Source organism: Idiotropiscis lumnitzeri, chromosome 12, assembly GCF_059441095.1.
Source record: "Idiotropiscis lumnitzeri isolate Australia: NSW breed Sydney's pygmy pipehorse chromosome 12, RoL_Ilum_1.0, whole genome shotgun sequence".
In the NCBI taxonomy this organism is placed as follows: Eukaryota; Metazoa; Chordata; class Actinopteri; order Syngnathiformes; family Syngnathidae; genus Idiotropiscis; species Idiotropiscis lumnitzeri.
The window spans coordinates 20,006,805-20,027,956 of record NC_142402.1 but is presented as its reverse complement, the minus strand read 5'-3'; the positions used below and the strand labels follow the sequence as shown (position 1 = coordinate 20,027,956).

General features: G+C 42.8%; 3 protein-coding genes across 3 annotated transcripts; all 3 read right to left on the bottom strand.

The window, feature by feature from the left end:
• Nucleotides 1-3,326: 3,326 nt before the first annotated feature.
• gbx1 (gastrulation brain homeobox 1) lies at nt 3,327-5,386 on the bottom strand. The gene is made up of 2 exons (XM_088311468.1): nt 4,885-5,386; nt 3,327-4,237 (listed from the first exon to the last, which is right to left on the bottom strand). The coding sequence occupies exons 1-2, from the start codon at nt 5,333-5,335 to the stop codon at nt 3,720-3,722; spliced, it is 969 nt and encodes a 322-aa protein (XP_088167594.1). The 5' UTR covers nt 5,336-5,386; the 3' UTR covers nt 3,327-3,719.
• Nucleotides 5,387-7,916: 2,530 nt separating this feature from the next.
• On the bottom strand, nt 7,917-12,317 carry asb10 (ankyrin repeat and SOCS box containing 10). Its single transcript, XM_088311894.1, has 5 exons — nt 11,993-12,317; nt 10,811-11,078; nt 9,995-10,499; nt 8,827-8,940; nt 7,917-8,102 (listed from the first exon to the last, which is right to left on the bottom strand). The coding sequence occupies exons 1-5, from the start codon at nt 12,315-12,317 to the stop codon at nt 7,917-7,919; spliced, it is 1,398 nt and encodes a 465-aa protein (XP_088168020.1).
• Nucleotides 12,318-17,287: 4,970 nt separating this feature from the next.
• On the bottom strand, nt 17,288-18,789 carry h2bk1 (H2B.K variant histone 1). The gene is made up of 2 exons (XM_088310645.1): nt 18,488-18,789; nt 17,288-17,573 (listed from the first exon to the last, which is right to left on the bottom strand). Exons 1-2 carry the CDS (start codon nt 18,599-18,601, stop codon nt 17,337-17,339), a joined length of 351 nt encoding a protein of 116 aa, XP_088166771.1. The 5' UTR covers nt 18,602-18,789; the 3' UTR covers nt 17,288-17,336.
• Nucleotides 18,790-21,152: the final 2,363 nt, after the last annotated feature.

Below are 21,152 nucleotides of genomic sequence, written 5' to 3'. Positions count from 1 at the left end.
TATATATATATATATATATATAATTAGAAATCCCTTTATTGTCATTGTACTCAAGTGTGCAACGAGATTAGATATATATATATATGGATATATATATATATATATATATGTGGATATTATTATTATTATTATTTTGAATATTTCACTTTTTTCCACAAGAAATGGGAGAGAAATAAATCCTGCAAAAAAAATTATAAATTTTTATTTATTAATTGATATTACAATTACACCAGTTTTTTACTGCCTTATAATGAGTAGGCGTAATATTTTTTTTAGCGGATATGGAATGACACGCAGGACAAACATAGTACACTCTAAAAAAGGATTGATTAAAAAACTACCAATCTAGTTGTTTAACGTAGTCAAGGCTCCGTTTTCACTTTAATTCAGTTCTCGTGAGATCAGGTTCGCGCATTTGTTCTCTCGCGTTGTTGAATACGATTTCCTGTTTCTGGCTTAAGTCAGGCGCATCCTCGACAGTCCAGTTTGTTATTAGCTTACTGGCAAATGTGTCCTTTTTTCTCAACTCATTGTTGCTGATTGAGTTGATGACAAAAACGTAAGTACGTACATTTGGGTGTACTCGAATTGTTTCGTTAATTATGGTTCGTGAATCAGTTAGCCACGTTAGCCCGCTAGCATTGGGCTTCGGCCGTTCGCGTTGATTAATATGTGACGTGACTCGCACAGATTCCTCTCATGTCGGATGACGTGTTGCGTTCGAGTGTCGCGACGGTTGCCGCCCCCTTGCAACATTGACGAAGGAGTGATTAATTCGCATTGCATATGTCACCGAATGTTGTTATTTGTGTGGCCCCTAGAAGGTCCTGTTGTACTGTTGTTTCTCTCATACATTTGTTTACATTCATAAATTTTGGGATGTTCACGTTTAGACATTGTATCTTAGTGATGGTCACTCGCAAACCGAAGCTTCGGGGCGCGTTTCAAAACCGGAAATGCAATTGCATTGGAACACTTTTCCGACGCTCCGTTCAGTCTGGATAAAAACACGTGACCTGTGACGTCCGACGCAATAAGTGTTTCGTTTCCTTCTATGAATGAACTCGAGTAAACCGCGTGACTGTCTCCAATAGAGTGCGCGCGAGTGTTGCGACCTCGACTCTCACCGCGAAGTCGATGAGCGAAAGCTCGATGAGCTTTGGTACTTCTCGGCAGCTTTTAGTTTTCAAATTACAGTGAACGTAAGAATAGTGAGATCTACAAATCCTTAAATATATGGTTTTAAAATAGAATTAGCTGGAGTTACCTTTTTAATGGCAGCCAATCTTATAAAGGAACCTAAAAATCACTATCAATATCTGTATATACATGTTTTGAAGATAGTTTAGCAGACGTGCATACGATCGTGCATTAAGATTCAACAAAATTCATAAAATTAATTTGACCTATATCTTGACCAGCAGGCGTGTATTTAAGTGCAGTGGCTGCTGTAAATCAGAGCGGAGCCGCAGTACCGCTGTAGACTTTGTATAATGGGTGGTTCAAAAACAAACATGGGGGGGGGTCAATAAAACACTTCTAATTTTATTTTCTTATTTTGATGACGTCAGGCCGCCTATTAGAGACGCTTTCGCTCATCGAGGTACCTGTGAATGATGTTCACATTTTTGGTGATTTTATTTATTCATTTTTTTGGGGTTGAACTTTTTTTTTTTTTAAATGAGTTCTTGGACTTAATGTTGACATGCTGATCAGCAGTTTTGTGCCATCCTTGAATGGTCATTTTTATGCAAGCAAACCGTTGCATTGGGAAATGAAATAATACACTATGTGGTTATGTTGTTGTTTGCTTCAAACGCTTTCTTGTTATGTTTGGTTGGAAAGTAGATTTTGGAAAAATGCATTATCAGAAAATAAATATATTAACAGCTCGTGTTTTTCATGATGTTTGTCCATATTTAAACGAGCATTTTTGTCATACATCAGTTTAAGAACTTTGTGGTCCCTACGTGACCTTCCAGTAGCACTGATGAAAAATTGTGGCCCCCCCTCTAAAATTCAAGTTTTGTCGCAAAGATTTTTTTATTTTACTTGACTTCTGCTTTTAATAACGGTTTTGTAATGGAGCTTTGTGAGTAAACTCGACATTATTTCCTTTCTGATGCCATTGGTTTGGATTTAGACCATTTTGGAAGTCAACCAGCGTTGCTCAGAGCGACTTGTGTTCCACTTTGGAGGTCTTACAGTACGCTGGGAGAATTCTTGATGTTTCTATTTGTTAGTGGAGTGGCTGTGTGACAACTTGGCGGTTGTTCACGAAAGACTTGAATGGAGGCAAGCTTGTCACCATAATGGATTTATGTGTCCTTCGCACGTAATAGCGGTGAGCAAATTTGAGATCAGCATGGTGACGGCAATCATGAGGTTATTGTGGCATGTCACCCGAAATAGCTGTGGCACAGTGTCGTGGAATTGAGCATCCCAATTAATCAGCACGCGCGATGGAATCATCAAAACTTCTCCCCGCGTCCTGGTGTTACAGTCTTTAAGGATGAGCTGAATGGAGAAGAAACATCAAAACGTTCACAGGAAGGGTCACACACTTTGGACAAATATTGACGCTGTGCAACCGGCATGAAATTTAAAGCAGACGCATATTTGAGGATTCTTCAACAGGTGCTGCGGTCGTAACACGAGCAGGGCTGGAGGCCGCAGTCGATTTTGGAAGGAAAACGTGAAAGGATTTCAGCTTTTTCTGGCCAGCGTTCAGAGAAAGCACAAGGATGTGAGATTTGCATAAAACACCAAAAGGCCCTCCGCTTCTCCTTCCTGTTCCTGGATGTGGTTAGATAAGATTTGGGATATGCATGCTTTTCATTCTTGCTGTCCTCTTCTGTATTTTTTTTAAACCAACATACTCTGTTTTTAATCATCCCAAACAACTACATTTTATTTATATATATAAGAATCAAACTGACCCTTGATATTTTTTTTTAAGCTATTTTTTTTTTTATTGGGGCGGCTTTATTTTCCCACAAAGGTGAATGAAGGAGAAGTTGATGTCAGTGCTCCATCAGTCCACAAGATTGTTTTAAAACAAATCAATCACTACGTCTGCGATCACTAAATCGATTTGCTAATTATTTTTAGCTGCTGTTCAGGTTTTCGGGGCGAACAAAAAAAATTCCATGTTTTTATATATATAATTATTTTACATGTTTATTTCGAAATGGAGAAATACTTGTATCCGATGCAATGATTTTCTATTTTGTTATGCATTTTTTAACACTTTTTAACCTTTTGTTTTGTGTCAGATATCAGCTGAGTGTTCTAACCTTAGTGAAAGATTCAAAGTGGAATCAGACTTTGATAAAGAAATGTATTTATTAGATCACTAGACTTTACACTTGTCCCTTGTTTGGTCAATTTTGTTTCATGATCTATCCAATGTGGTTCTTCCAAAGCAAAACCTTCTTACATGCAAACACATTGTACAAAAAAAAAAGTTAAACAGACTCTCCACTAAATCAGAAAATGACATGCAACCAACAGAAAGTTTTGGCCTGACATATAAATATTAAAAAGAAAAAGTTACACATTTTTTTTTCATAGTGCCCATTTGTACGGTTTTGTTTGCTATGTACATATTCACAAATCAATAAATAAAAGTGACAGCATATTTCCAGTCCCCCCTCTAGTTTGTGCTTCGTGCTGGAGCCTCGTAAGTGTTTCTTTTTCATTTAATGACGTCACTGCGCTCACGGTCGCGTTCCTTGTTCGATCTGCTGGTGCTGGCTCCTCACCGCGAACCTGTTGACGTGCACCGGGATGGGCACCACGATTTTGGGGTTCCTCACGGGCTCCCCCGATCGGTTGTTGACGTTGCCGGCCTTGATGCGTTTCCACTTGGCGCGGCGGTTCTGGAACCAGATCTTCACCTGGACCTCGCTCAGCTTGAGCGCATGCGCGATCTGCGAGCGCTCGGTCAGCGAAAGGTACTTTTTGCAGTGGAACTCCTTCTCCAGTTCGAGCAGCTGCTCGCTGGTGAACGCCGTTCGTCTCCGGCGGCTCTTGCCCGCCGAGGAGGCGCCGGGCGGCAGGGCGTCGTGGGGCCCGAGTTTCAGCTTGCCTTTCTGCGACAGCGGGCCGCACGTGTTGCCGTCCGAGAAGCTCTCGTTCTCGCTGTCCGCGGAGCTGTCGTCCCGGTCGCTGCACGCGGCCTCGGCGGACTTCAGGTCCGCTTTCTCGTCGTCGGAACTGTACAGCTTGGTCTCGCCTTTAAAGACAATTGGCGAGAGGAAAGGGAAAGCGTGAAACGACGTGGAGGAAATTCACGTTGATAAAAGAAAAATGCGTCTTTAAAACGGATTGGGCGTAAATATTCCAATTTTGTTAAAATTTAAAAAAAAAGGCGGACCAACTTTGGGTTGGTTTGTATCAAGACAGCCCTTTTTTCGTGTTTTGTAGGGGGGGTAAAGAAAGTTGGATCAAATTAAACCAAGCAAATATTTTATTTATTATTTTTTAGTGTATAAAAATAGAGATTCATAAAATGTATTTATTCCCAAAATAACGCGCACAAGCAAAAGTCATTTCGTGAGTTGTAGTCATTTAAGATGAGGAATCTGTCGTAAAATATTAAACAAAAAAAAAATATTGTCATTAACATTGCGCACAATGACTTTTACGCGCACGTGTTGCGTTTTTACGCACAACTTGCATCACTGCAAATCAGAAGTGTTCATGTTGCGCTTTTAAATTCAAACCTTGACAGAATTTGAGAACTCAGGCCAACGCGTTTTATTGATCTATTTTTATGTAGCGAAAATGCATTTCCGATTAATATGACGAAACAGCAACACACGTTATCTTCCTGAAAATTCTTCCAGTTCTGCCACTCGTATGTCGAAGACAAATATTCACCTGATATCGTCTGAAAACTTTCCGAGAAGTTCAGCAACTCTGAGCTTTTCTCCCGGCCGTGCAGCTCGTCTGAGTGCGGGCTCTCCTGCCTCCTCGAGCCGGGCTCGGCCGCGCTCAGACGCGGGCCCGGCAGCTCCTGGGGCGGGTAGAAAGTGTCCGGCGGGTCGGAGAAGTTGGGCATGGTGGTGGTGAGCGCCACCATGGACGGCACGCCTTGGCCCAAACTGGCGCAGAAAGTGTTGGTGAGGCGGCCCGCGAAGGACGCCAACGGCGCCAGTGGCGGAATCCCGGAGGAGAGAGGCGAGTGCGACAAGGCCTGCGGGATGACCAGAGGTCTGTAAGGCATGAACATGGGGTAGCCCGTGTAGAGCAGGTGTCCCGGTCTGGGCTGGGGTGTCCCGATGAGGGAATCGATGGAAAAGGCAGTCCCTTGCCCTCCTGGTCTCTGCATCTTTGCATGCAAACTCCCCCCCACCCCCAAAATTGTCAAACTTTTCGCGAGTAGATCCTGAGCCGCATCCCCGGAAGTGGAACTCGAAGGACGTTTTTTGCGCGATCCGCTTGTGTTTCCCCCCCTTTGCGCTCGTCTTATTTGTCACATCAACACACGCTGCCTGGACTCTAGAGCTCTTTGGCAACTCCTCCCTCTGTGATGTGAGCGAGCGAGGGAGGGCGAGAGCGAGCGCATTGGTTATCATGTGAAAAGGGGAGGGGTGGTGGGTGCAGGGGGGGGGGGGGTGCTGGTCCCTGGGGGCTCATCCATCTTCCTCAAATTACGCTTCATTTCCTTATTCAGCCTCTGACTTTTTGGCCGTCCTGAGAGGCGGTCGTTTCCCAGTAGGGACCCCCGCCCCTAAAAACCCCCTCCCACCTCCCACCCCACCCCAACCAAGTCCTTCCCCTTCTATCACCGTCGACCACACCAAGCCAATCAGCTATTATTAATTTTGATTGATGATTAGCAATTACTGTGGATTCAAAACAACCAAGCCTTTTGTGCCCCCCCCCCCCCCCACTCGCTTAGAGTCTGGAGGGGAGGAGAGGCAGATGTCCCCCCCCCTCTCTCTCCCTCCCCGGCTCTCTTGGCCTATTCTCCGGCGCCCCTCCGAACAATGTGTTTGGCCCCGGATAAAGAAGTGCTGCAACAATTGTTCCCCGGAGAGAGATACTTTGGGAAAATTAGATTCTGATAAAAGGCGTGCATGGGCGAGGTCAACTGCGGCGTGGGTTTGCAACATGGCTAAAGTCAAATTAGTTTGAAGTTGAGGCGAGAGGAGGGGGGGGGTGCGCTTCTGTATGTTTGTAAATTAACCGAAGATGCGACCTTTTTATTTGCTGTACGAAGGCAAACTTAAAGCATCTTTGGTCTTGAGGCAATAATAATGTCATCTTGTAAATGGCCATGCATGGGAGCTGATGATGATGATGATGATGATGATGGCGATGATGATTAGCCCCCATTGAGTCCCGGGTGGCCGAGCTCTCCAAGCGCTCTTCTGATTGCACGCTTGCGCGACAGCAGCATCAGATCACAGTCCAGCCTGATTAGCAGCGGAGGGCCCCGGCCAGCCTCTTGCTCATAATTGCACCGAGAACATCGCTGAGCGTGCATGCAGGCATGCCCTCAATTGGACTTTGATTTTCATGAAAATAGGTCCACTAGTTAGTGGGTCCAAAACACATTTGCGTCGTTGCTGCCTCGTGATTTGCCTGTTATAAATAGGTAAATCTATTTGTAATTGTTTATATAATCATTTCAATTGTAATTGACGCATTACACTGAAAAAAAAAGTTTTTGTTGAATTTGTTCAGTTTTATTTTGTCAAGTGCATGGTGACACGAAATATAATCAGCCGGATACAGATATTTCTTTTAAAGTGGGCTATTTAAAAGAATCTATAGATTCAGAACCAGATCATTTTATTTGGCGGAACCACCTGACGAAATCAAATTGAGTAAATTCAATGCGCTGTTTCTTTTTTCAGAGTACCACTACCAACAACAATGATAATTTAAAATACATATCTTAAAATGTTCATTATTATTTTGTGACTATAATTTCATATGCATCAAATTAAATTTCAAATGATATGTTTAAAAAAATGTGTGTGTCTTTCGGCTAAGGTGTGTTGTGGAGAGGAATCGGAAAATAAAATAAATGTTTTCATTATTATAAAATAAAATGTACATAAAGATTGTTCAAACGTAATTTTTAAAATAAAGATGCATCTAAAAAATTACTCCATCATCGAAAAAATCTGAAAATATTTCAGTCGTTCAAGTCAAAAAGTGAACTCATACGCAACTAATGCAAGATTTGATTTGATTAATTTTAATATGCTGTCTGTAGCTTACAATGAATTAAAAAACAATAACTCAGTATCTCAAAACATTTTGAGTGTTAGTCATTAGTTTCACTTTTTGAAAGAAACTACTTAAATTATTCCACGTTATTCCTTCATTTATGAAGAGACACCTGAATTGTGTTTTCCTCATTTTGATTCAAATATGTTGAGCTTCAAAAACGTTCCAATTCTGTGAAAAAAAATATGTAGTGAGAATTCGCACAAGTTTGCTCTGAATTATGATTAAAAAAAAATCAAAGTTTTTTGTCCAGGAGAAAACACACGAAAAAAGAAAAACTTCCTAATGTCTAATTAATTTGCACGTTCCTCCATTTGAAGTTTATTCCAGATAAAAGCTTCCTGTTAAATGCTTGGAATTTGGCAAAGTGGGACACACAGTGAACATTCACATCAAATTCAGAACATTTACACGTAAAAAAAAATAAATAGAAAAAGTCATCAAGAGCGAAGGTAAACTGCGATTAATGTAGAAGCCAGGACGTTTGACGGAAACTCGGCAATAGTTCATCACATCAAGTCTCTAGCGCCCTCTCGTGGTACAAAATGACGCATGCTTTCAATTTGAAGTCAAGACCAATCAAACTCTTGCAATATTGATCTCTAGCAGCAGCAAACTCTTCATCGAGACTTATTTAAAAAAAATAAAATAAAAAAAAAAGTGCTGAATTAGTGGATATAACCTCTGTAATCCAAAAGCAAGTAGTTCTTGATAAAAGTTGGCAGCTGGAGTTTTGGGACCACTTTGTTGAGTCTCCCCTCCATGAAGACTCTCAGCTTGCAGCGTGTCAAGTGCTGCAGGCAACGAGGAGTCCGTGCCAGGGAGAAGACAGACTCGTAGAACTCTTGGTGCTCCTGGTTGGGAAGACATGCAAAAATAATAAATAATAAAAAATACAAGTTAAAAAGTGGCCAGTCAGCATTGCGCTTAAGTGATATTTTTGAACGTAACATTTCAGATTAAAATGCCAGATACACCTGTACTGATAACCGGCCCTCATTTGACCGTTCCGTCGTCCCTTTCGATAAAAGTATGCAAGGTTATCCTGAGTGATTATCACCACCGATCGTAAACGTCAAACCTATTTAATATGTCCGACTGCAAACACTTTTGTGAGTGGACAACACCGTGGTCAGACGAGTCCCGGATTGTGACTGACAAATATCAATTTATGTTGCGGGTTTGAATAGTTTGATGCGCCAATAGTCACGAGTCCATCATAGATGGATGTAACGGAGGAGAAAAGACAGACACTTTTCAAAATAAGAAAATTGTTAGCCTCAAATAAAAAATCAACCACAAGTACTGGATGATTTTTTTTTTTTTTTTTCCATCAGTGCGGCCCAGCCCAAAGTGGCTTGCGGACTGCAACCGGGCCGTGGGCCGCTGGTTGAGGACCACTGGTGCATCGTGTTAGCTCAAGTACACTTGACTACACAAGCAATAAGCGCGCACACGTTTTTGTCCTCATCGTGCCTTTTGAAAATGAATTAAGATGTTAAGAATCGTTCAAATACGAGAACAAATTTGAGTAGAAAAGCGAGAGTTTCCTCCAGTTCCGCCCACTGGCAAACTTGCCTCAAAGACTTCGGGGGGTACAGACTCGACCCAGGTGTCGGTGACTTTGAGGTGACTGTAGGCGTTGAGCAGCACTTCGATGGTGCGTGGAGATTGCGAGCAGTGCCTCAGAACCTGAAAAGCAACACGGAGAAACGCAACAGGATTCCAACTATTGCCATTTTCTGGAGTTTTCGAGCCGGCGCCATAGAATCAAAAGAAATAAAGTAATTAAACACTTGTGAAATGAACAGATTGGGGCTCCCTCCGGGGGTCTAACTGGAAATTATGCAATTAGTGCTAATTAATCTCCTATTAACACTTGCCTAATTAGGAAGCAGGCGTTTTGTCGGAGGCACGTGGGTGCAATCGTAGTTGTGAGTCTGCTTCCCGCGGCGAGAGCAACGCTGCGCGTTGTGTCGGGGAACGGGAAGGGAAGGACCGGGGAGGTGAGAGGTCTTGGAAATGAGACCAAGTCAAGGTGGTAAAAGTGCAGCGCTCGCTAATGATGCAAAATTAGACAGCTTGATGGCTAATTAGCAATCGGCTAATCATCGACTCGAAGTTGCTGTCAAAACTAGAACGGGAATATCCGAACAAGGATCGTCATGTTCTTGATATGCTCTGTTTGTCCAAATCCAACCCCAAAAATATTAGCTTTTCTCATGTTTTATAAGAGGGCAGTCGTATAAAAGAGAGCGTAAGCATGACATATCTGCCATCTAGTGTTGATTGGGGATATTACAACAAGTCAGTGGTGGGCCGTGCATTTCACACGTACGCCTTCAGTGAGTTTGGACTTAGGACGAATAGTGCCTCCTACTGGAATTATGAAATCTGCCTGGCAACACGAGCTCGCTGAATTCTTATTGGATGAAAACTGTGACCTAAAAATTCAACACCAGGATATAATATGACATCAATATGAAGAATATGATGATGATTTCTTGATTTTGTTAGGCCAGCAGAGAAGACCTGGAAAAGCCTTGACTGTCCGCCACTTTTTGGTTTTAGCGGTGGTAGTTTTTTATTGATAGCAATTTAGCTAACATCGTCACCGTTGTAGCAAATGAGCTCCAAGAACACACCCACAACTGACGAATAGGACCATTTCGGGACCTTTTCCAACAGAAACGCAACAAAAGTTGCATAAACCGAACCCCAAAAACTTTGAAAGCAGTTTTTCTACCTTGGGAAGCGCTCCGGGCCACACCCGGATGGAGCCGTAGTTGAGCAGGGCACGGACAACCCTCTCTGGACTATGGGCCAGCTTGTAGCAAACCACCTTGAGGATGTTGTGCATGGGGGCTTCGCCGCCGTAGTCCATTTCGTTGACGTTGGCCCCGTTGGCCAACAAAAGCTCCACCAAGTCCGCGTTGACATTCTTGCACGCCATGTGCAGGGGTGTGTGTTTGTCCTGGTCCGTCGTGAGGATGTCGGCCCCCGCCTTCATCAGAATCTGGCACGAGTTGAAGTAGCGCCGGAGGTCTTGCAGCTCCTGCGGCTGGGAGCAGGCGGCGTTGAGGGGCGTGAGGCCTTCGTCGTTCTTTTTGTCGGCGGCGGCGCCGTAGCGCAAGTAGAGTTCCACGTGATCCGTCAGACCGTTCCGAGCCGCCACGTGCAAGGGAGTGTCGTCTTCATCCGCCGTGCGGCCGTTGATGGCTGCGCCGTACTGGAGGAGGTACTTGGCGCATCTGCAGATGAACGTACGGAGGAGCGGGAAAATTGCGATAGGGATGAAATGGTTCAACTTTCGCTGTTTGCTGTTAGCGATAGCATAGGCAGCTAGCAAGATGAAGGGCGGTGTTATACAATCCTGTTCCTCGAGGGCCGATCTCCTGCCTGTTTTCCATCTCTCCGCCGGATTCAAACAATCGGATATTCAAGCTCTGCCGAAACTACATAACGATCCTGATCATTCGAATCAGGTGGAGAGATGGAAAACAGACAGGACATCGCCCCTCGAGGAACAGGATTGAAGACCCCTCCTCGACCGAATACTCACTCAAAGGACTCTGGGTTTGCGCACAAGTGCAAAGGCATCCGGCCATCCTCTGAGACGGCGTTGGCGTTGGCACCGTGGACCAGAAGCAGTCTGGTGCACTCGGGCTGGGAGCGGGCACAGGACTCGTGCAAGGCGGTGATGCCACCTGGCGCCAGGTCCACACTTGCTCCTCGTTGCAGAAGGTGTTTCAGACACTCGGTGAAGCCTCGTCCAGCCGTGATGTGAAGCGGCGTTGTCAGCTCCTGCTCGTACGTCAGCGACCAAAGCCCTGCCGAGAGACAGAACGGCAATCAGATTCATGGTTCGACCGCTCACCCTCCCCCCAAAAAAACAACCTAGCCCTTCCGACGGCAGTCCTCGTAACCGTTCGAAGAACCTACTCAAGCTTCTGTAATTAAATCTGAAGTCGGTCCACTCGTCCATGTTGCTAGTATCATAAGTGGCGTCAATCAGCCCGACGTATTCGTCATCGTCCATTATGCTGACCAGCGTCGGCACGTCCCCCACAAGCAGCGAATTCCAAAAGCGCAATACGCAACCCGTGGCCTTGGCTGTGGCAATCACGTCGTGGCGGAACGTCTTTGGCTCTTGTCGCTTCACTTTTGGCGCCACGAAAGCCATTGCTTCTGCCTAACTGGATCACGACGAGTACTTGTTCCGTCCGGATCAACGTGGTTAGGCGTGTTGTCTGCGCAGGCGAGGCTATTTCAGGAGGTCATGTCATATGACCCAGTGAACGATGCCAGAGGAGATTCGGGACAGTCTTGGGTTTCGTTTCTCAGCGGCAAATGGTCAAAGGGTAGAACTACTCTGAAATGATCATTTTTGACCTAGAAACTGTAAGGTGGGCTTCAGTCTAATGAAGTAACGCTCGTAACTGCGTCAGGACAGATACCGGATTATATGGCTGACACGTTTCTCACCGTGTTCCTCGTGATCCGTTTCTAAAAATAATGCATTTCTGTGTTTAAACAGCACATCATGTTGAGTTGCGGAGCCGCCACGCCGCTCACGATTTGCATACTATCACAGTCGATTGTTGAGAACCAGTCAACGACATGCCCCCATTCAATGAGGGTCTCTCTCGATTAAAAACTCCACAATCCTCATAAATTAGGCGACCACCTACCGCGTGCCGAATTCCGAAATGAAATCCTAATGATGACAGATGTCGTCTCTTACCCTCCCCCCGGGCGACCCAGCGCATCTCCCCACCCAGCGGCTCGATGATGAGGCTGGCGGTGGATCCTTGAGGAAAGAGGCGCCGCACCGCCTCCGGGTCGCCTGTGTACAGAGCGTTTTGGATCACCACGTCCCGGCACATAGCCGGCTTCGGCGCGACGCCGGACCTCAACGGCGTCCTGTCCCAGGCCTCCTTCTTCAGAGCGTAACTCAGCAGATGATGGGAGGCCAAGCGGCGCTTGAGTTTGTGTCTCTCCAGCATGTCCTCGTCCAGTTGGAGCGAGCGTAAAGCATTGGACGTGAAGACGAAGCTGCCTCGCGACATGCCGGACGGCGTTGGCTCGCAGAAAAAGTGAACGGGGTCAGGTGGAGTCAAAGCGAAAGCAAAGTGTCTCACGCAGGAAAGATGTCAACAGTTTGCCGAGCAGCTGCTCGGTGCTGCTTGTTTTGATATTTGGTATGAAGCCCCCTCCCGCAGAACGACGCCACGCTATTTTCGTCTCACGTGGAGTCAAATCGGGCCTTTAGCCAGCGCAGAGACGGCGGTCACGTTTTGCTGTTTGACTGCCATCCGGACTACTAAAAATAAGAAATAAATATTTTCGCTGGTGTGCTACTCATGAGTCAGAATAGGCGTGGGAAAACTACGGCCCGGGGGCCACATGCGGCCCGTTAAACGTTTTAATCCGGCCCGCCAAACTTTAAAAAAATTAAATGAATAACACTTGTTAATGTTTTATTTTTAAAATAATGTGGTTTTGTGTCAAATACATAAATTTTGTTGTTATGCTTTTGTTCACTTTCATTTCAAATTAAATGTATTTTTTTTTTCTCTGATGAGGTGAGGTTATCGAAACACTGCATCCATCTGCTCCTGGTCCTGGTCCTTCTTGGCTAGCGCTCCATTTCGCGTCGCACTCAAAGACCAAAAGCGGTCCACCAATCTGGCCTTTACTGACTTTCATCGGGAGTGAGGAAAAAAAAAAAACGCTCAAATTTGGTTTGATTATCATCCCGAGTGCACTCTTCTTTCGACGAAGACAACTGCTCCTTTAGCAGCGTGCCCGTTTATGCGATGTTTGTAAAATATCTTTCCGTTCCTCCGTGTTTTTCACGAGTCTTAATGGCTTTTATGTATCCACACGACTCCCCGCATCGGCGCATTAGGCTGAATGACTCGCCACCGCTGTGCATCTGCCCCACGTGAAGTGTTCTGATGGAGGAGGGACGACGCATAATTAAGCCTTTTAGAGCCTACTCACCAGGCACCCGGCTAATATCTCTTTTTGAATGATGGGCCAGTATTTCCACGGCGTTGTGGTGATATGCGTGCTTGTAGCCAAGTGGCTCAAATGTATTAATGCAAAGTCGGGCGCCCAAAAAAATAAATAAAATAAAAATAAAATGACGGGAGGCCAGTGTTGTTTTTGGCAGGCATTTTAGATTTAGTCTTAGTTTTTTGGACGAAAATGCTTCTTAGTTTTTGTCACATGAAGTCATTCCAATTTGTGATAGTTTTAGTCGACAAAAACGCCAAAAGGTTTTAGACTAGTTTTTGTCGCCGGAAACTCCCCCAAAAAAGGCTTAGCTTAGTTTTCGTAAATTTCGTCGACTAATACAGATTTTCAGTTTACTACACTGAATTATAAAAAGTAAAGAGAGAGTTTTTAAAGATAACCGCTGCTTACAGTGTACGCATGACACTTGACGATGCTAACGCTATTAAAAATAGCGTTTTTACAGTCAAGAAAGCTTTTAGGAAAGCGACGTTTTTTTTTAACGCTATTAAAAATACAGTTTTTACAGTCAAGAAAGCTTTTAGGGTTTTTTTTGGTCGGTAATTGACGTCGATGGGAAATTTAGTTGAGAAATTCGACGTGATACCGTATCCATTTGAAGACACCAAACGCCAAGCTAGCCGCGTGGCGTCTATACCTTAACGACACTTCCTGCTTTTGAAATGGAGGTCATTTATTTTATGTTACAGTTTGGTAATGGATGCCGCATTCAACGGGAGGCGAGCGCCAGTTTCAAGTTGGAGAACACACATTACCCGAGACTAGGAATATTGTTTTCTGTGGCTGGAGTACATCCTTTTAAATGATACACATAATGAGTTTATAATATGCACGGAGGCTACCTCCTCTCTACTTTGATGTCTTCCAAATGGCCCGGGTGTCATCAGCAAAACATGTAGGCACTTTCCCGCCTCATTGGCTCCCAAATGTATTTTAAATATCATTCCTTGTAACACAATTATTTAAAACGCTGAACTAAACACTTACTAATGGGCGGAAAAAAGACGGAGACTTCAATCGATTCATTTCTCAAATGGTTGGCCTTGGTGTGAATTATTTTTTTTTTGTCTGTGAAGTCAAAGCAACTCTGATGATATAAAAAAAAAAAATAACATCAATAACATGCCCCCCCCCCCCCCCCCCCCTGTGGACGTATTCCGTTTCTTTACATTAGCCGGCACAAGCAGTATAGCATCATGGGTCTTCTTCTTTGCGGTCAAGCGCCTTCCTTCTCCCGAGGTGGCGAGTCCTGATGAAAGCGAGCCACTTCATTGATGCAATCATTGGCAATTAGTTCCCTCTGATTATGTGCCTCTTAATGCCGTTTGGAGTGCTGGGGCACACATACGGAGGAAGATTTAACCGCAGCCCTCCTGCCACACTGTCGAGTCATTTCATATACTGTGAGCGTGATGAAATGTAATTAGAGTAATATCACATGCTAATGGATTTGCAATTTCATTTGTTGTTGGTTTAAGGCGGAATTGGCCATGATAAGGTCGCTTTTCTTTGTCAGGTTTCATGATATGAGTTGAGCAGAGCTGGGCACTTGACCCTTTTTTTGACGCTCAGTTCTGGGTAGCCTTCCGAGCTCGGCCCGCTGGCCTTGTTCATAAAAATATTTTCTGAATGAAACAAACAAACAAAAAAAAGTTGTTTCTTTCTTTCCTTCCTTGAAAGTAATCTGTGTTAAATTACGAATGTTCAGCTGTTAACAAAAATGACTTGTTCATGATATGTTGTCGGCGGCGTGGTGGCCATCGGGAATTTGGGAAGAAGAACTCATCGATCACACCAGGAAAGTGTCCTGTTAAGCAGGGCTTGACGTTTTCTCGACATTAGCTAAGTAATTTAACGTGATGAATAACTCAAAATATTTCATTAACATTTATTTTAAGAATTAGCCGCTAGAGTAGTCGTCATTTGCCATTTTTTTTTTTTGCGTCACACATTTCAGATTTAAAGTTAGAGAAAATGTATACTATTTTGTTTTGACATATTAACTCACATTTAAAGGGGAAGGCAACCCCCCATTTTCTTTTTTTTGCAATAAAATGTTCTATGCACCTTGGCTAGTTCAAATATGGCATTCTGATTAATATTGCAGTTGTTAACTCATATTCCGCAAAGGCAATATTCATTTGAATTTTATATTTAGACTAGTGGGCCTGCATGGAAAATATTGTTGCAAAGAAACGTTCCCTTCCCCTTTTAAAAATCTTAACTACGTATCCAATTTCCACACCAGTTTGTACGCTGAACTTCCATTGCTTGACAAAGGTTTTATGATGGCGACAATTTGACTTTGGATCCAATTAATTTAATTTTCATTTTTTCTCAAGGGAAAATCATTTTGAAATTCAAACAAATCAGAGATTGTCAAGAATAACGGATTTATATCGCGCACAATCGAATCAACTCTAAATGACGAGTTTCAAATGACTTATCGTCATTATTGATTGCGATCAATAATGGTTCCTATGGCCGCATAACTCCATGAAAGCCGCCAACGTGGCCGAATGCAAAAGTACCCGATGTCTACTTAGGATGCTTGACATGTTGCTGGAGAACCCAAATGAATTTATAGAGCATTAAATTAAACCGCAGCTCGGAACTACTCTGCACTGGTGTGATTACATTTCTATATTGTTGGAGCGTCGGGCCTCACTCCACACATTGCGACGCGGATTCCAATTGTCTCTCGATGCACTGATCAACATGCAAATAGCTCGCTGCTTCACGGTGACAATAGGGAGGTTCATATTTCAGCATAATAGTCTTGGATAACTTTAACCATCGATCACAACCTCATTTCATTGTGCTAGCGGTTAATACGTGCTTCCCTGCCAAGTGGAACATTTTCTAATGATGTGCTCGCAACACAAAAACAAGGCAAGCCAGCCCAGGCGGTGCATCACTCACTAATGCACCCATCCGGAATATCTTTCATAGCTGCGTGCTTAACGGAGACGGCCAGCGTATTGACTAGCACTACGCGTGGGCGCGATGTTGGGAAGTCGTGGAATGGTGTGAAATACCAAAACTTTCATTTCCATTACAATCATCAACAAAGTTGCTGGCCTCAGATATCGCACAAGACCCTCAAGAAGAATACTTAGAAACGTGTTTGAATGCTTTACGTATATCGCTGGTAGACATCGTAAGCCGATATGTCAGAGATGCCCAAACTTGTTCCGATCAAAAAACAATATTTGAAATATGGTTCCAAACAGAACTTACAAAAATATATCCGGTTGGTATAATGTTTTGCACAATTGCACTTAATTGAACGATAACGAATGCAAAATGAATCTTCAGCAATGAGAGCAACTCAACAGAAATTAATCCCGGACCCATTTTGTTTAACAATAACTTTGTCCGTTCCCTACATGTTATGCAGATTACTCCAGAAACCGCTCAAATTACACAAAAAAAAAAAATTAAATGTCGTATAATTATTTAAAGACCAAAATTTTCAAAAAAGTATCAGTCTCCCCAAGATGGCTCATTTTTCACTAACAAGCTCAGTTGATATATTTTTGCTCAGGAAAAACATCCATGCCTGCCTGCTGGCCGCTGTCTTGTCTGGAAAAAAAAAAACGCAGTCAGGATTCGTGTGCACATTCTTGCGCTTGTCCGCTTCAGCCTGTGCAAGTGGAGTATCAATTGGAAGGGTATTTTTTTTTATTTTTGTGGAGGTGATCACATAAATCCAAACTATTGTTTCGAACGCTTTTATACTTTCACACGTTGAAGTGGTCAAGAGTAGTAACGTATAAGTGGCAATGTTAACGTCAATCATGCTTCCCTTTAAGCAAACTGCATTATTTTCATTCCGGCTTTCGTCATCTCTGGTGAGGTCCCACGACTTTTTTCTTTTTTAATTGAAACAGATTTTTTTTTACGTGTTAATACTGAAACAAAAAGAACTGCGTAACGACGCCATCTTGTGGTAAATGAGTAGCAGTGTTGCCGAGTCAAAGATGACGCCATTCGATTGAGGCCAGGGTCACTTCATTATTTTATTATTTTTATTCAGTAGCTGCTCACTTGGAGCTGGTGTACTTGGTAACCGCCTTGGTGCCCTCGGACACGGCGTGCTTGGCGAGTTCGCCGGGCAGCAGCAGCCGAACGGCGGTCTGGACCTCGCGGCTGGTGATGGTGGCGCGCTTGTTGTACTGGGCCAGGCGCGACGCCTCGGTGGCGATCCTCTCGAACAGGTCGTTGACGAACGAATTCATGATGCTCATGGCCCGGCTGGAAATGCCCGTGTCCGGGTGAACCTAAACAAAATAGAAATGTATGACATGTTTATAAAAGTGCTTTAAATGAAGTTGTCTTGAGTTGTGTTGGTCGTAGCCATATGCAAATCGCTTATTTGGAGGATTTATTTCATAACACTAATAACGTTTGTGCTTTTTTTAGCCTACTGCATTTGTTTTTTTTTTTTTACTATTAAAACAGTTGGCATTGGTACATAATATAAATGATTTAAAAAAAAACATTTGTCCCCCCCCACCTCCTCCTTATTTAGTTAAATGCAGTCTTTCTACTGACAACTGAGGCAGCTTCCACCGTTTAAAAAGCGCAGTAAAAAGTGGTATGGTACACGTGCGCCCTCTAGTGGACTTTTTATTTTCCAATTAGTTTCAGTACATACATTTAATCTTAGTTTCTTTTTATTTTCAACATAAAGGTAGTGCATTGTATATTGTAATTGAATCGTTTTAAGTACAGTACTTTTTTTCTCCTATATTTAAGCAACAGGTTAACCCTGATACTGAGCATAATGTTCCAGTGGCTTATGATAATTATTAATAATAATAGAGCCTCTGCATCATTCGTAATGGATACTTCGGCTTACTACTTTGTTCAGAGCCAAATATGTTTTAAGTAGATGTCCGTCCATCCATCATTTGTGTAGAAAACAAAAAACATTTGTTCTAAAATGAAAGACTATTAAAAAATTTATTATTAAACATGCACTAAATAAAACAATAACATGTTCAATTACTTTTCATGGGTTTCAATTGGTCAAATGATGCAATACAAGAACCAAATGGTACCATTTTGTGAACAATATATTACTGATATTTTTCCCCACGCGTGGGAAGTTAGCAAAGCTGAAAAAAACCAACAAAACGGAAGTGAGGTGAACACAAATGTTAAAAAAGCAGAAGTGAAAGTTGTTGCCCACCTGTTTCAAAACTTTATAGATGTACATGGCGTACGTCTCTTTTCGTTTGACCTTTTTCTTGGCCCTTTTCTCTCCGGAATTCTTCACCCTCTTCTTTGAAATATCATTCGACATTTTTTCTTGTTGTTGTTTTTCTTGCACAATTGTTTCACACGTTGTTTTGGAAAGATTCTGCCATTCTTTATTGGGCGTGAAGCAATTAGCAAATGAAGCTCACCTGTTTGCACTTGTTGTCCGCTCCATATTTGGGCCACGTCACAGGAGACAGAAGGTGGACTTAAGTTAACTTCTTTCTTTGAGTCTGGAGATCTTAACTTGTTTTGGTCGATTTAAATAAGAACGAATACTTGCACGAAGAAGTTTTGTCCACTACGTGGCGGACTTGTACCGTTTCATGGCTCCATGCAATCCAGTGACAAAATATCTTAAGTATTCTTCTGCCCTCTAGAGGTGGTTAGCCGAATTACATTTTATTTCCGTGACTGAATTCGCGAACTTGAGCAGGTATTTGGGCGGCTATTTTTGCTATTTTTGGTCTGTTATTGGATGAGGGTGTCATTGTCGTCATTATTTTGTTGTAGAAATGTTAATTAGTCACAAGTACAGAATATTATGCTTGTAGGTAGGAGTATTTCTTTTTGAAGTCGAGTGCTGTATATACCTGCATATTACTTGGTTGTCTAAGCAACTTTTTTCATTTTCTTCATGCCATGGATATTTTATTACTTAACCCAACATATTCAAACGTGTACAAACCGAGCCCATTACACTTTAAATGCCCTCAAAATGAGTAGTGTGAATAATTTGTATTAGTAATCAACAATTAATTAAACTCTGTTAGGTTAACCTAATAGGTTGTCTGTGAAGTTAATTTACTTCGCCTTTGCTTGGCAGAGTTAGTTTCTGTGTGGAACTGTTGTTTAGTTAATTATCGCTCAAATTATAGTGAGCAGCCAAACCTTTTCTAATTTGTGGTTCATGACTTTTGAGGCACATTGGCCACAAACGTGTAATTAAGCTCTAAATTGTGCCGCTTTTAGGGTGTTCTACCGTATCTTCAGAGTTAAAGAGAAATCCATCAAGTGCATAAGTATATTATCCTTGGGACTCGCAAAGTGCTTCTAGACGTGGTTCGAATACGAAATCACAAAGATGAAAAAGTTAATACAATAATACAGAAGGCATGCCAAAGCAAATGTGTTTTAAACAGTTTATTTTAAATATCTCAAAAGGAAGAGCATTTCACAATGTTTCAATTTGTGCTGTTTTTTGTTTTATTTAGTATACTTTTACCCACGGTGCACGACGCAGCGGCGATGTATTTTGTATTTGGCCCAGATCTAAAAAAAAATAAATAAATTAAATTGTAGCGCACAAAATCCATCACTCACAGAACTCTCGTCATTGTCTTACTGTTTGATCAGACAGAAGTTAAGAAGATTTAGATCGGTAAAGCTTCTGCTTGTTGAAACCTGACTTTTTTTTTCTCCAAAGTGGTGACTTGTGAGGCGCATTATTAGACAAAACCAAATAATCATTCTCGATAATCTTTTAGCTCGCTTTGACTTGGTGTGAAAAAATGCTCAAATCTGAGCCAATTATCAGCCGCCATTGTTGTCTGTGATTTATGGCTTAAAACTGTCGCCCTGCAGATGGCAAGAGGAGAAATGGACAACGTGTTCAAATTGAAAGATAAGAAGAGGCCTCTGTCGACGACTCCACCGAGAAAACGACTTGCACACCTTCCCAAGCCAGCGCTCGTGAACAGAGGTGAGTGTTGCAATAAACTCATTAAATGGGAGTTTGATTCAAATCAAGTCATCATGATCCAACCACTCCTGCCTTGTAAAAAGAATTGACTTCACTTCCTTTCGCTTGACGTGATTAATGTTCTCTAGAAGCCCAGCAGCGCGAACGCGGTCTTTGTTTATTTTAGAGTCCTTTTATGTTGCGATAAATACATTTAAAAAAAATTTTTTTTTTATAAAACTCAATCCGGAGCTCAATAGCTCGCATCCTTGAGTCACAAAAAGGACGAGTGGGTGATGCGTAATGCACGTCACATCATTGTGGTTAGCATTTCAAGAAAAGACTGAGGAAAGATTTATTTATGTTGAAGGATATATATGTAAAGGCAATTAGAATCATATTTGTTTTACTTCCCGCGTAAATCAGAGAACAAGTGGTTCATAGATGCATAGATAGTAAAACATGGCAGGCTGTGATTGCCATGGATGCCCGGCGAGATGTTTAAATTGTCCCAAAAATTTCCACTTGTTGGGTTGGCCACAACTAAACATTGCCGTGAATAAGTTGCGGCACGAGAAGTCTATTTATTTCCCGATATCTGACACTCCCTGCCAACAAGTCTTGTGACGCTAAGCCACAAATTCAATTTATCCACAATGCCCACGGTGCCGTGCCAGATAAGAACGCTTTATGTTGAAAGTGTGTGTGAGGACTGAGAGAGAGAAAGAGACCTCACGAGGCCACCGTGCAGCGTGTATGCGAGGGTCTCGCATGTTTTGGGACTGGAGACGGATTCCTGAAAGTTGTTGACCAAAAAGAAATATTATCAAAGATCGAGCCTCTTGGACTTGACACCCCCGTCCTGAGTTGTTTTCTTCTTGCTGGGGGGGCGTAACAGAAAATAATTGAGAAGCAC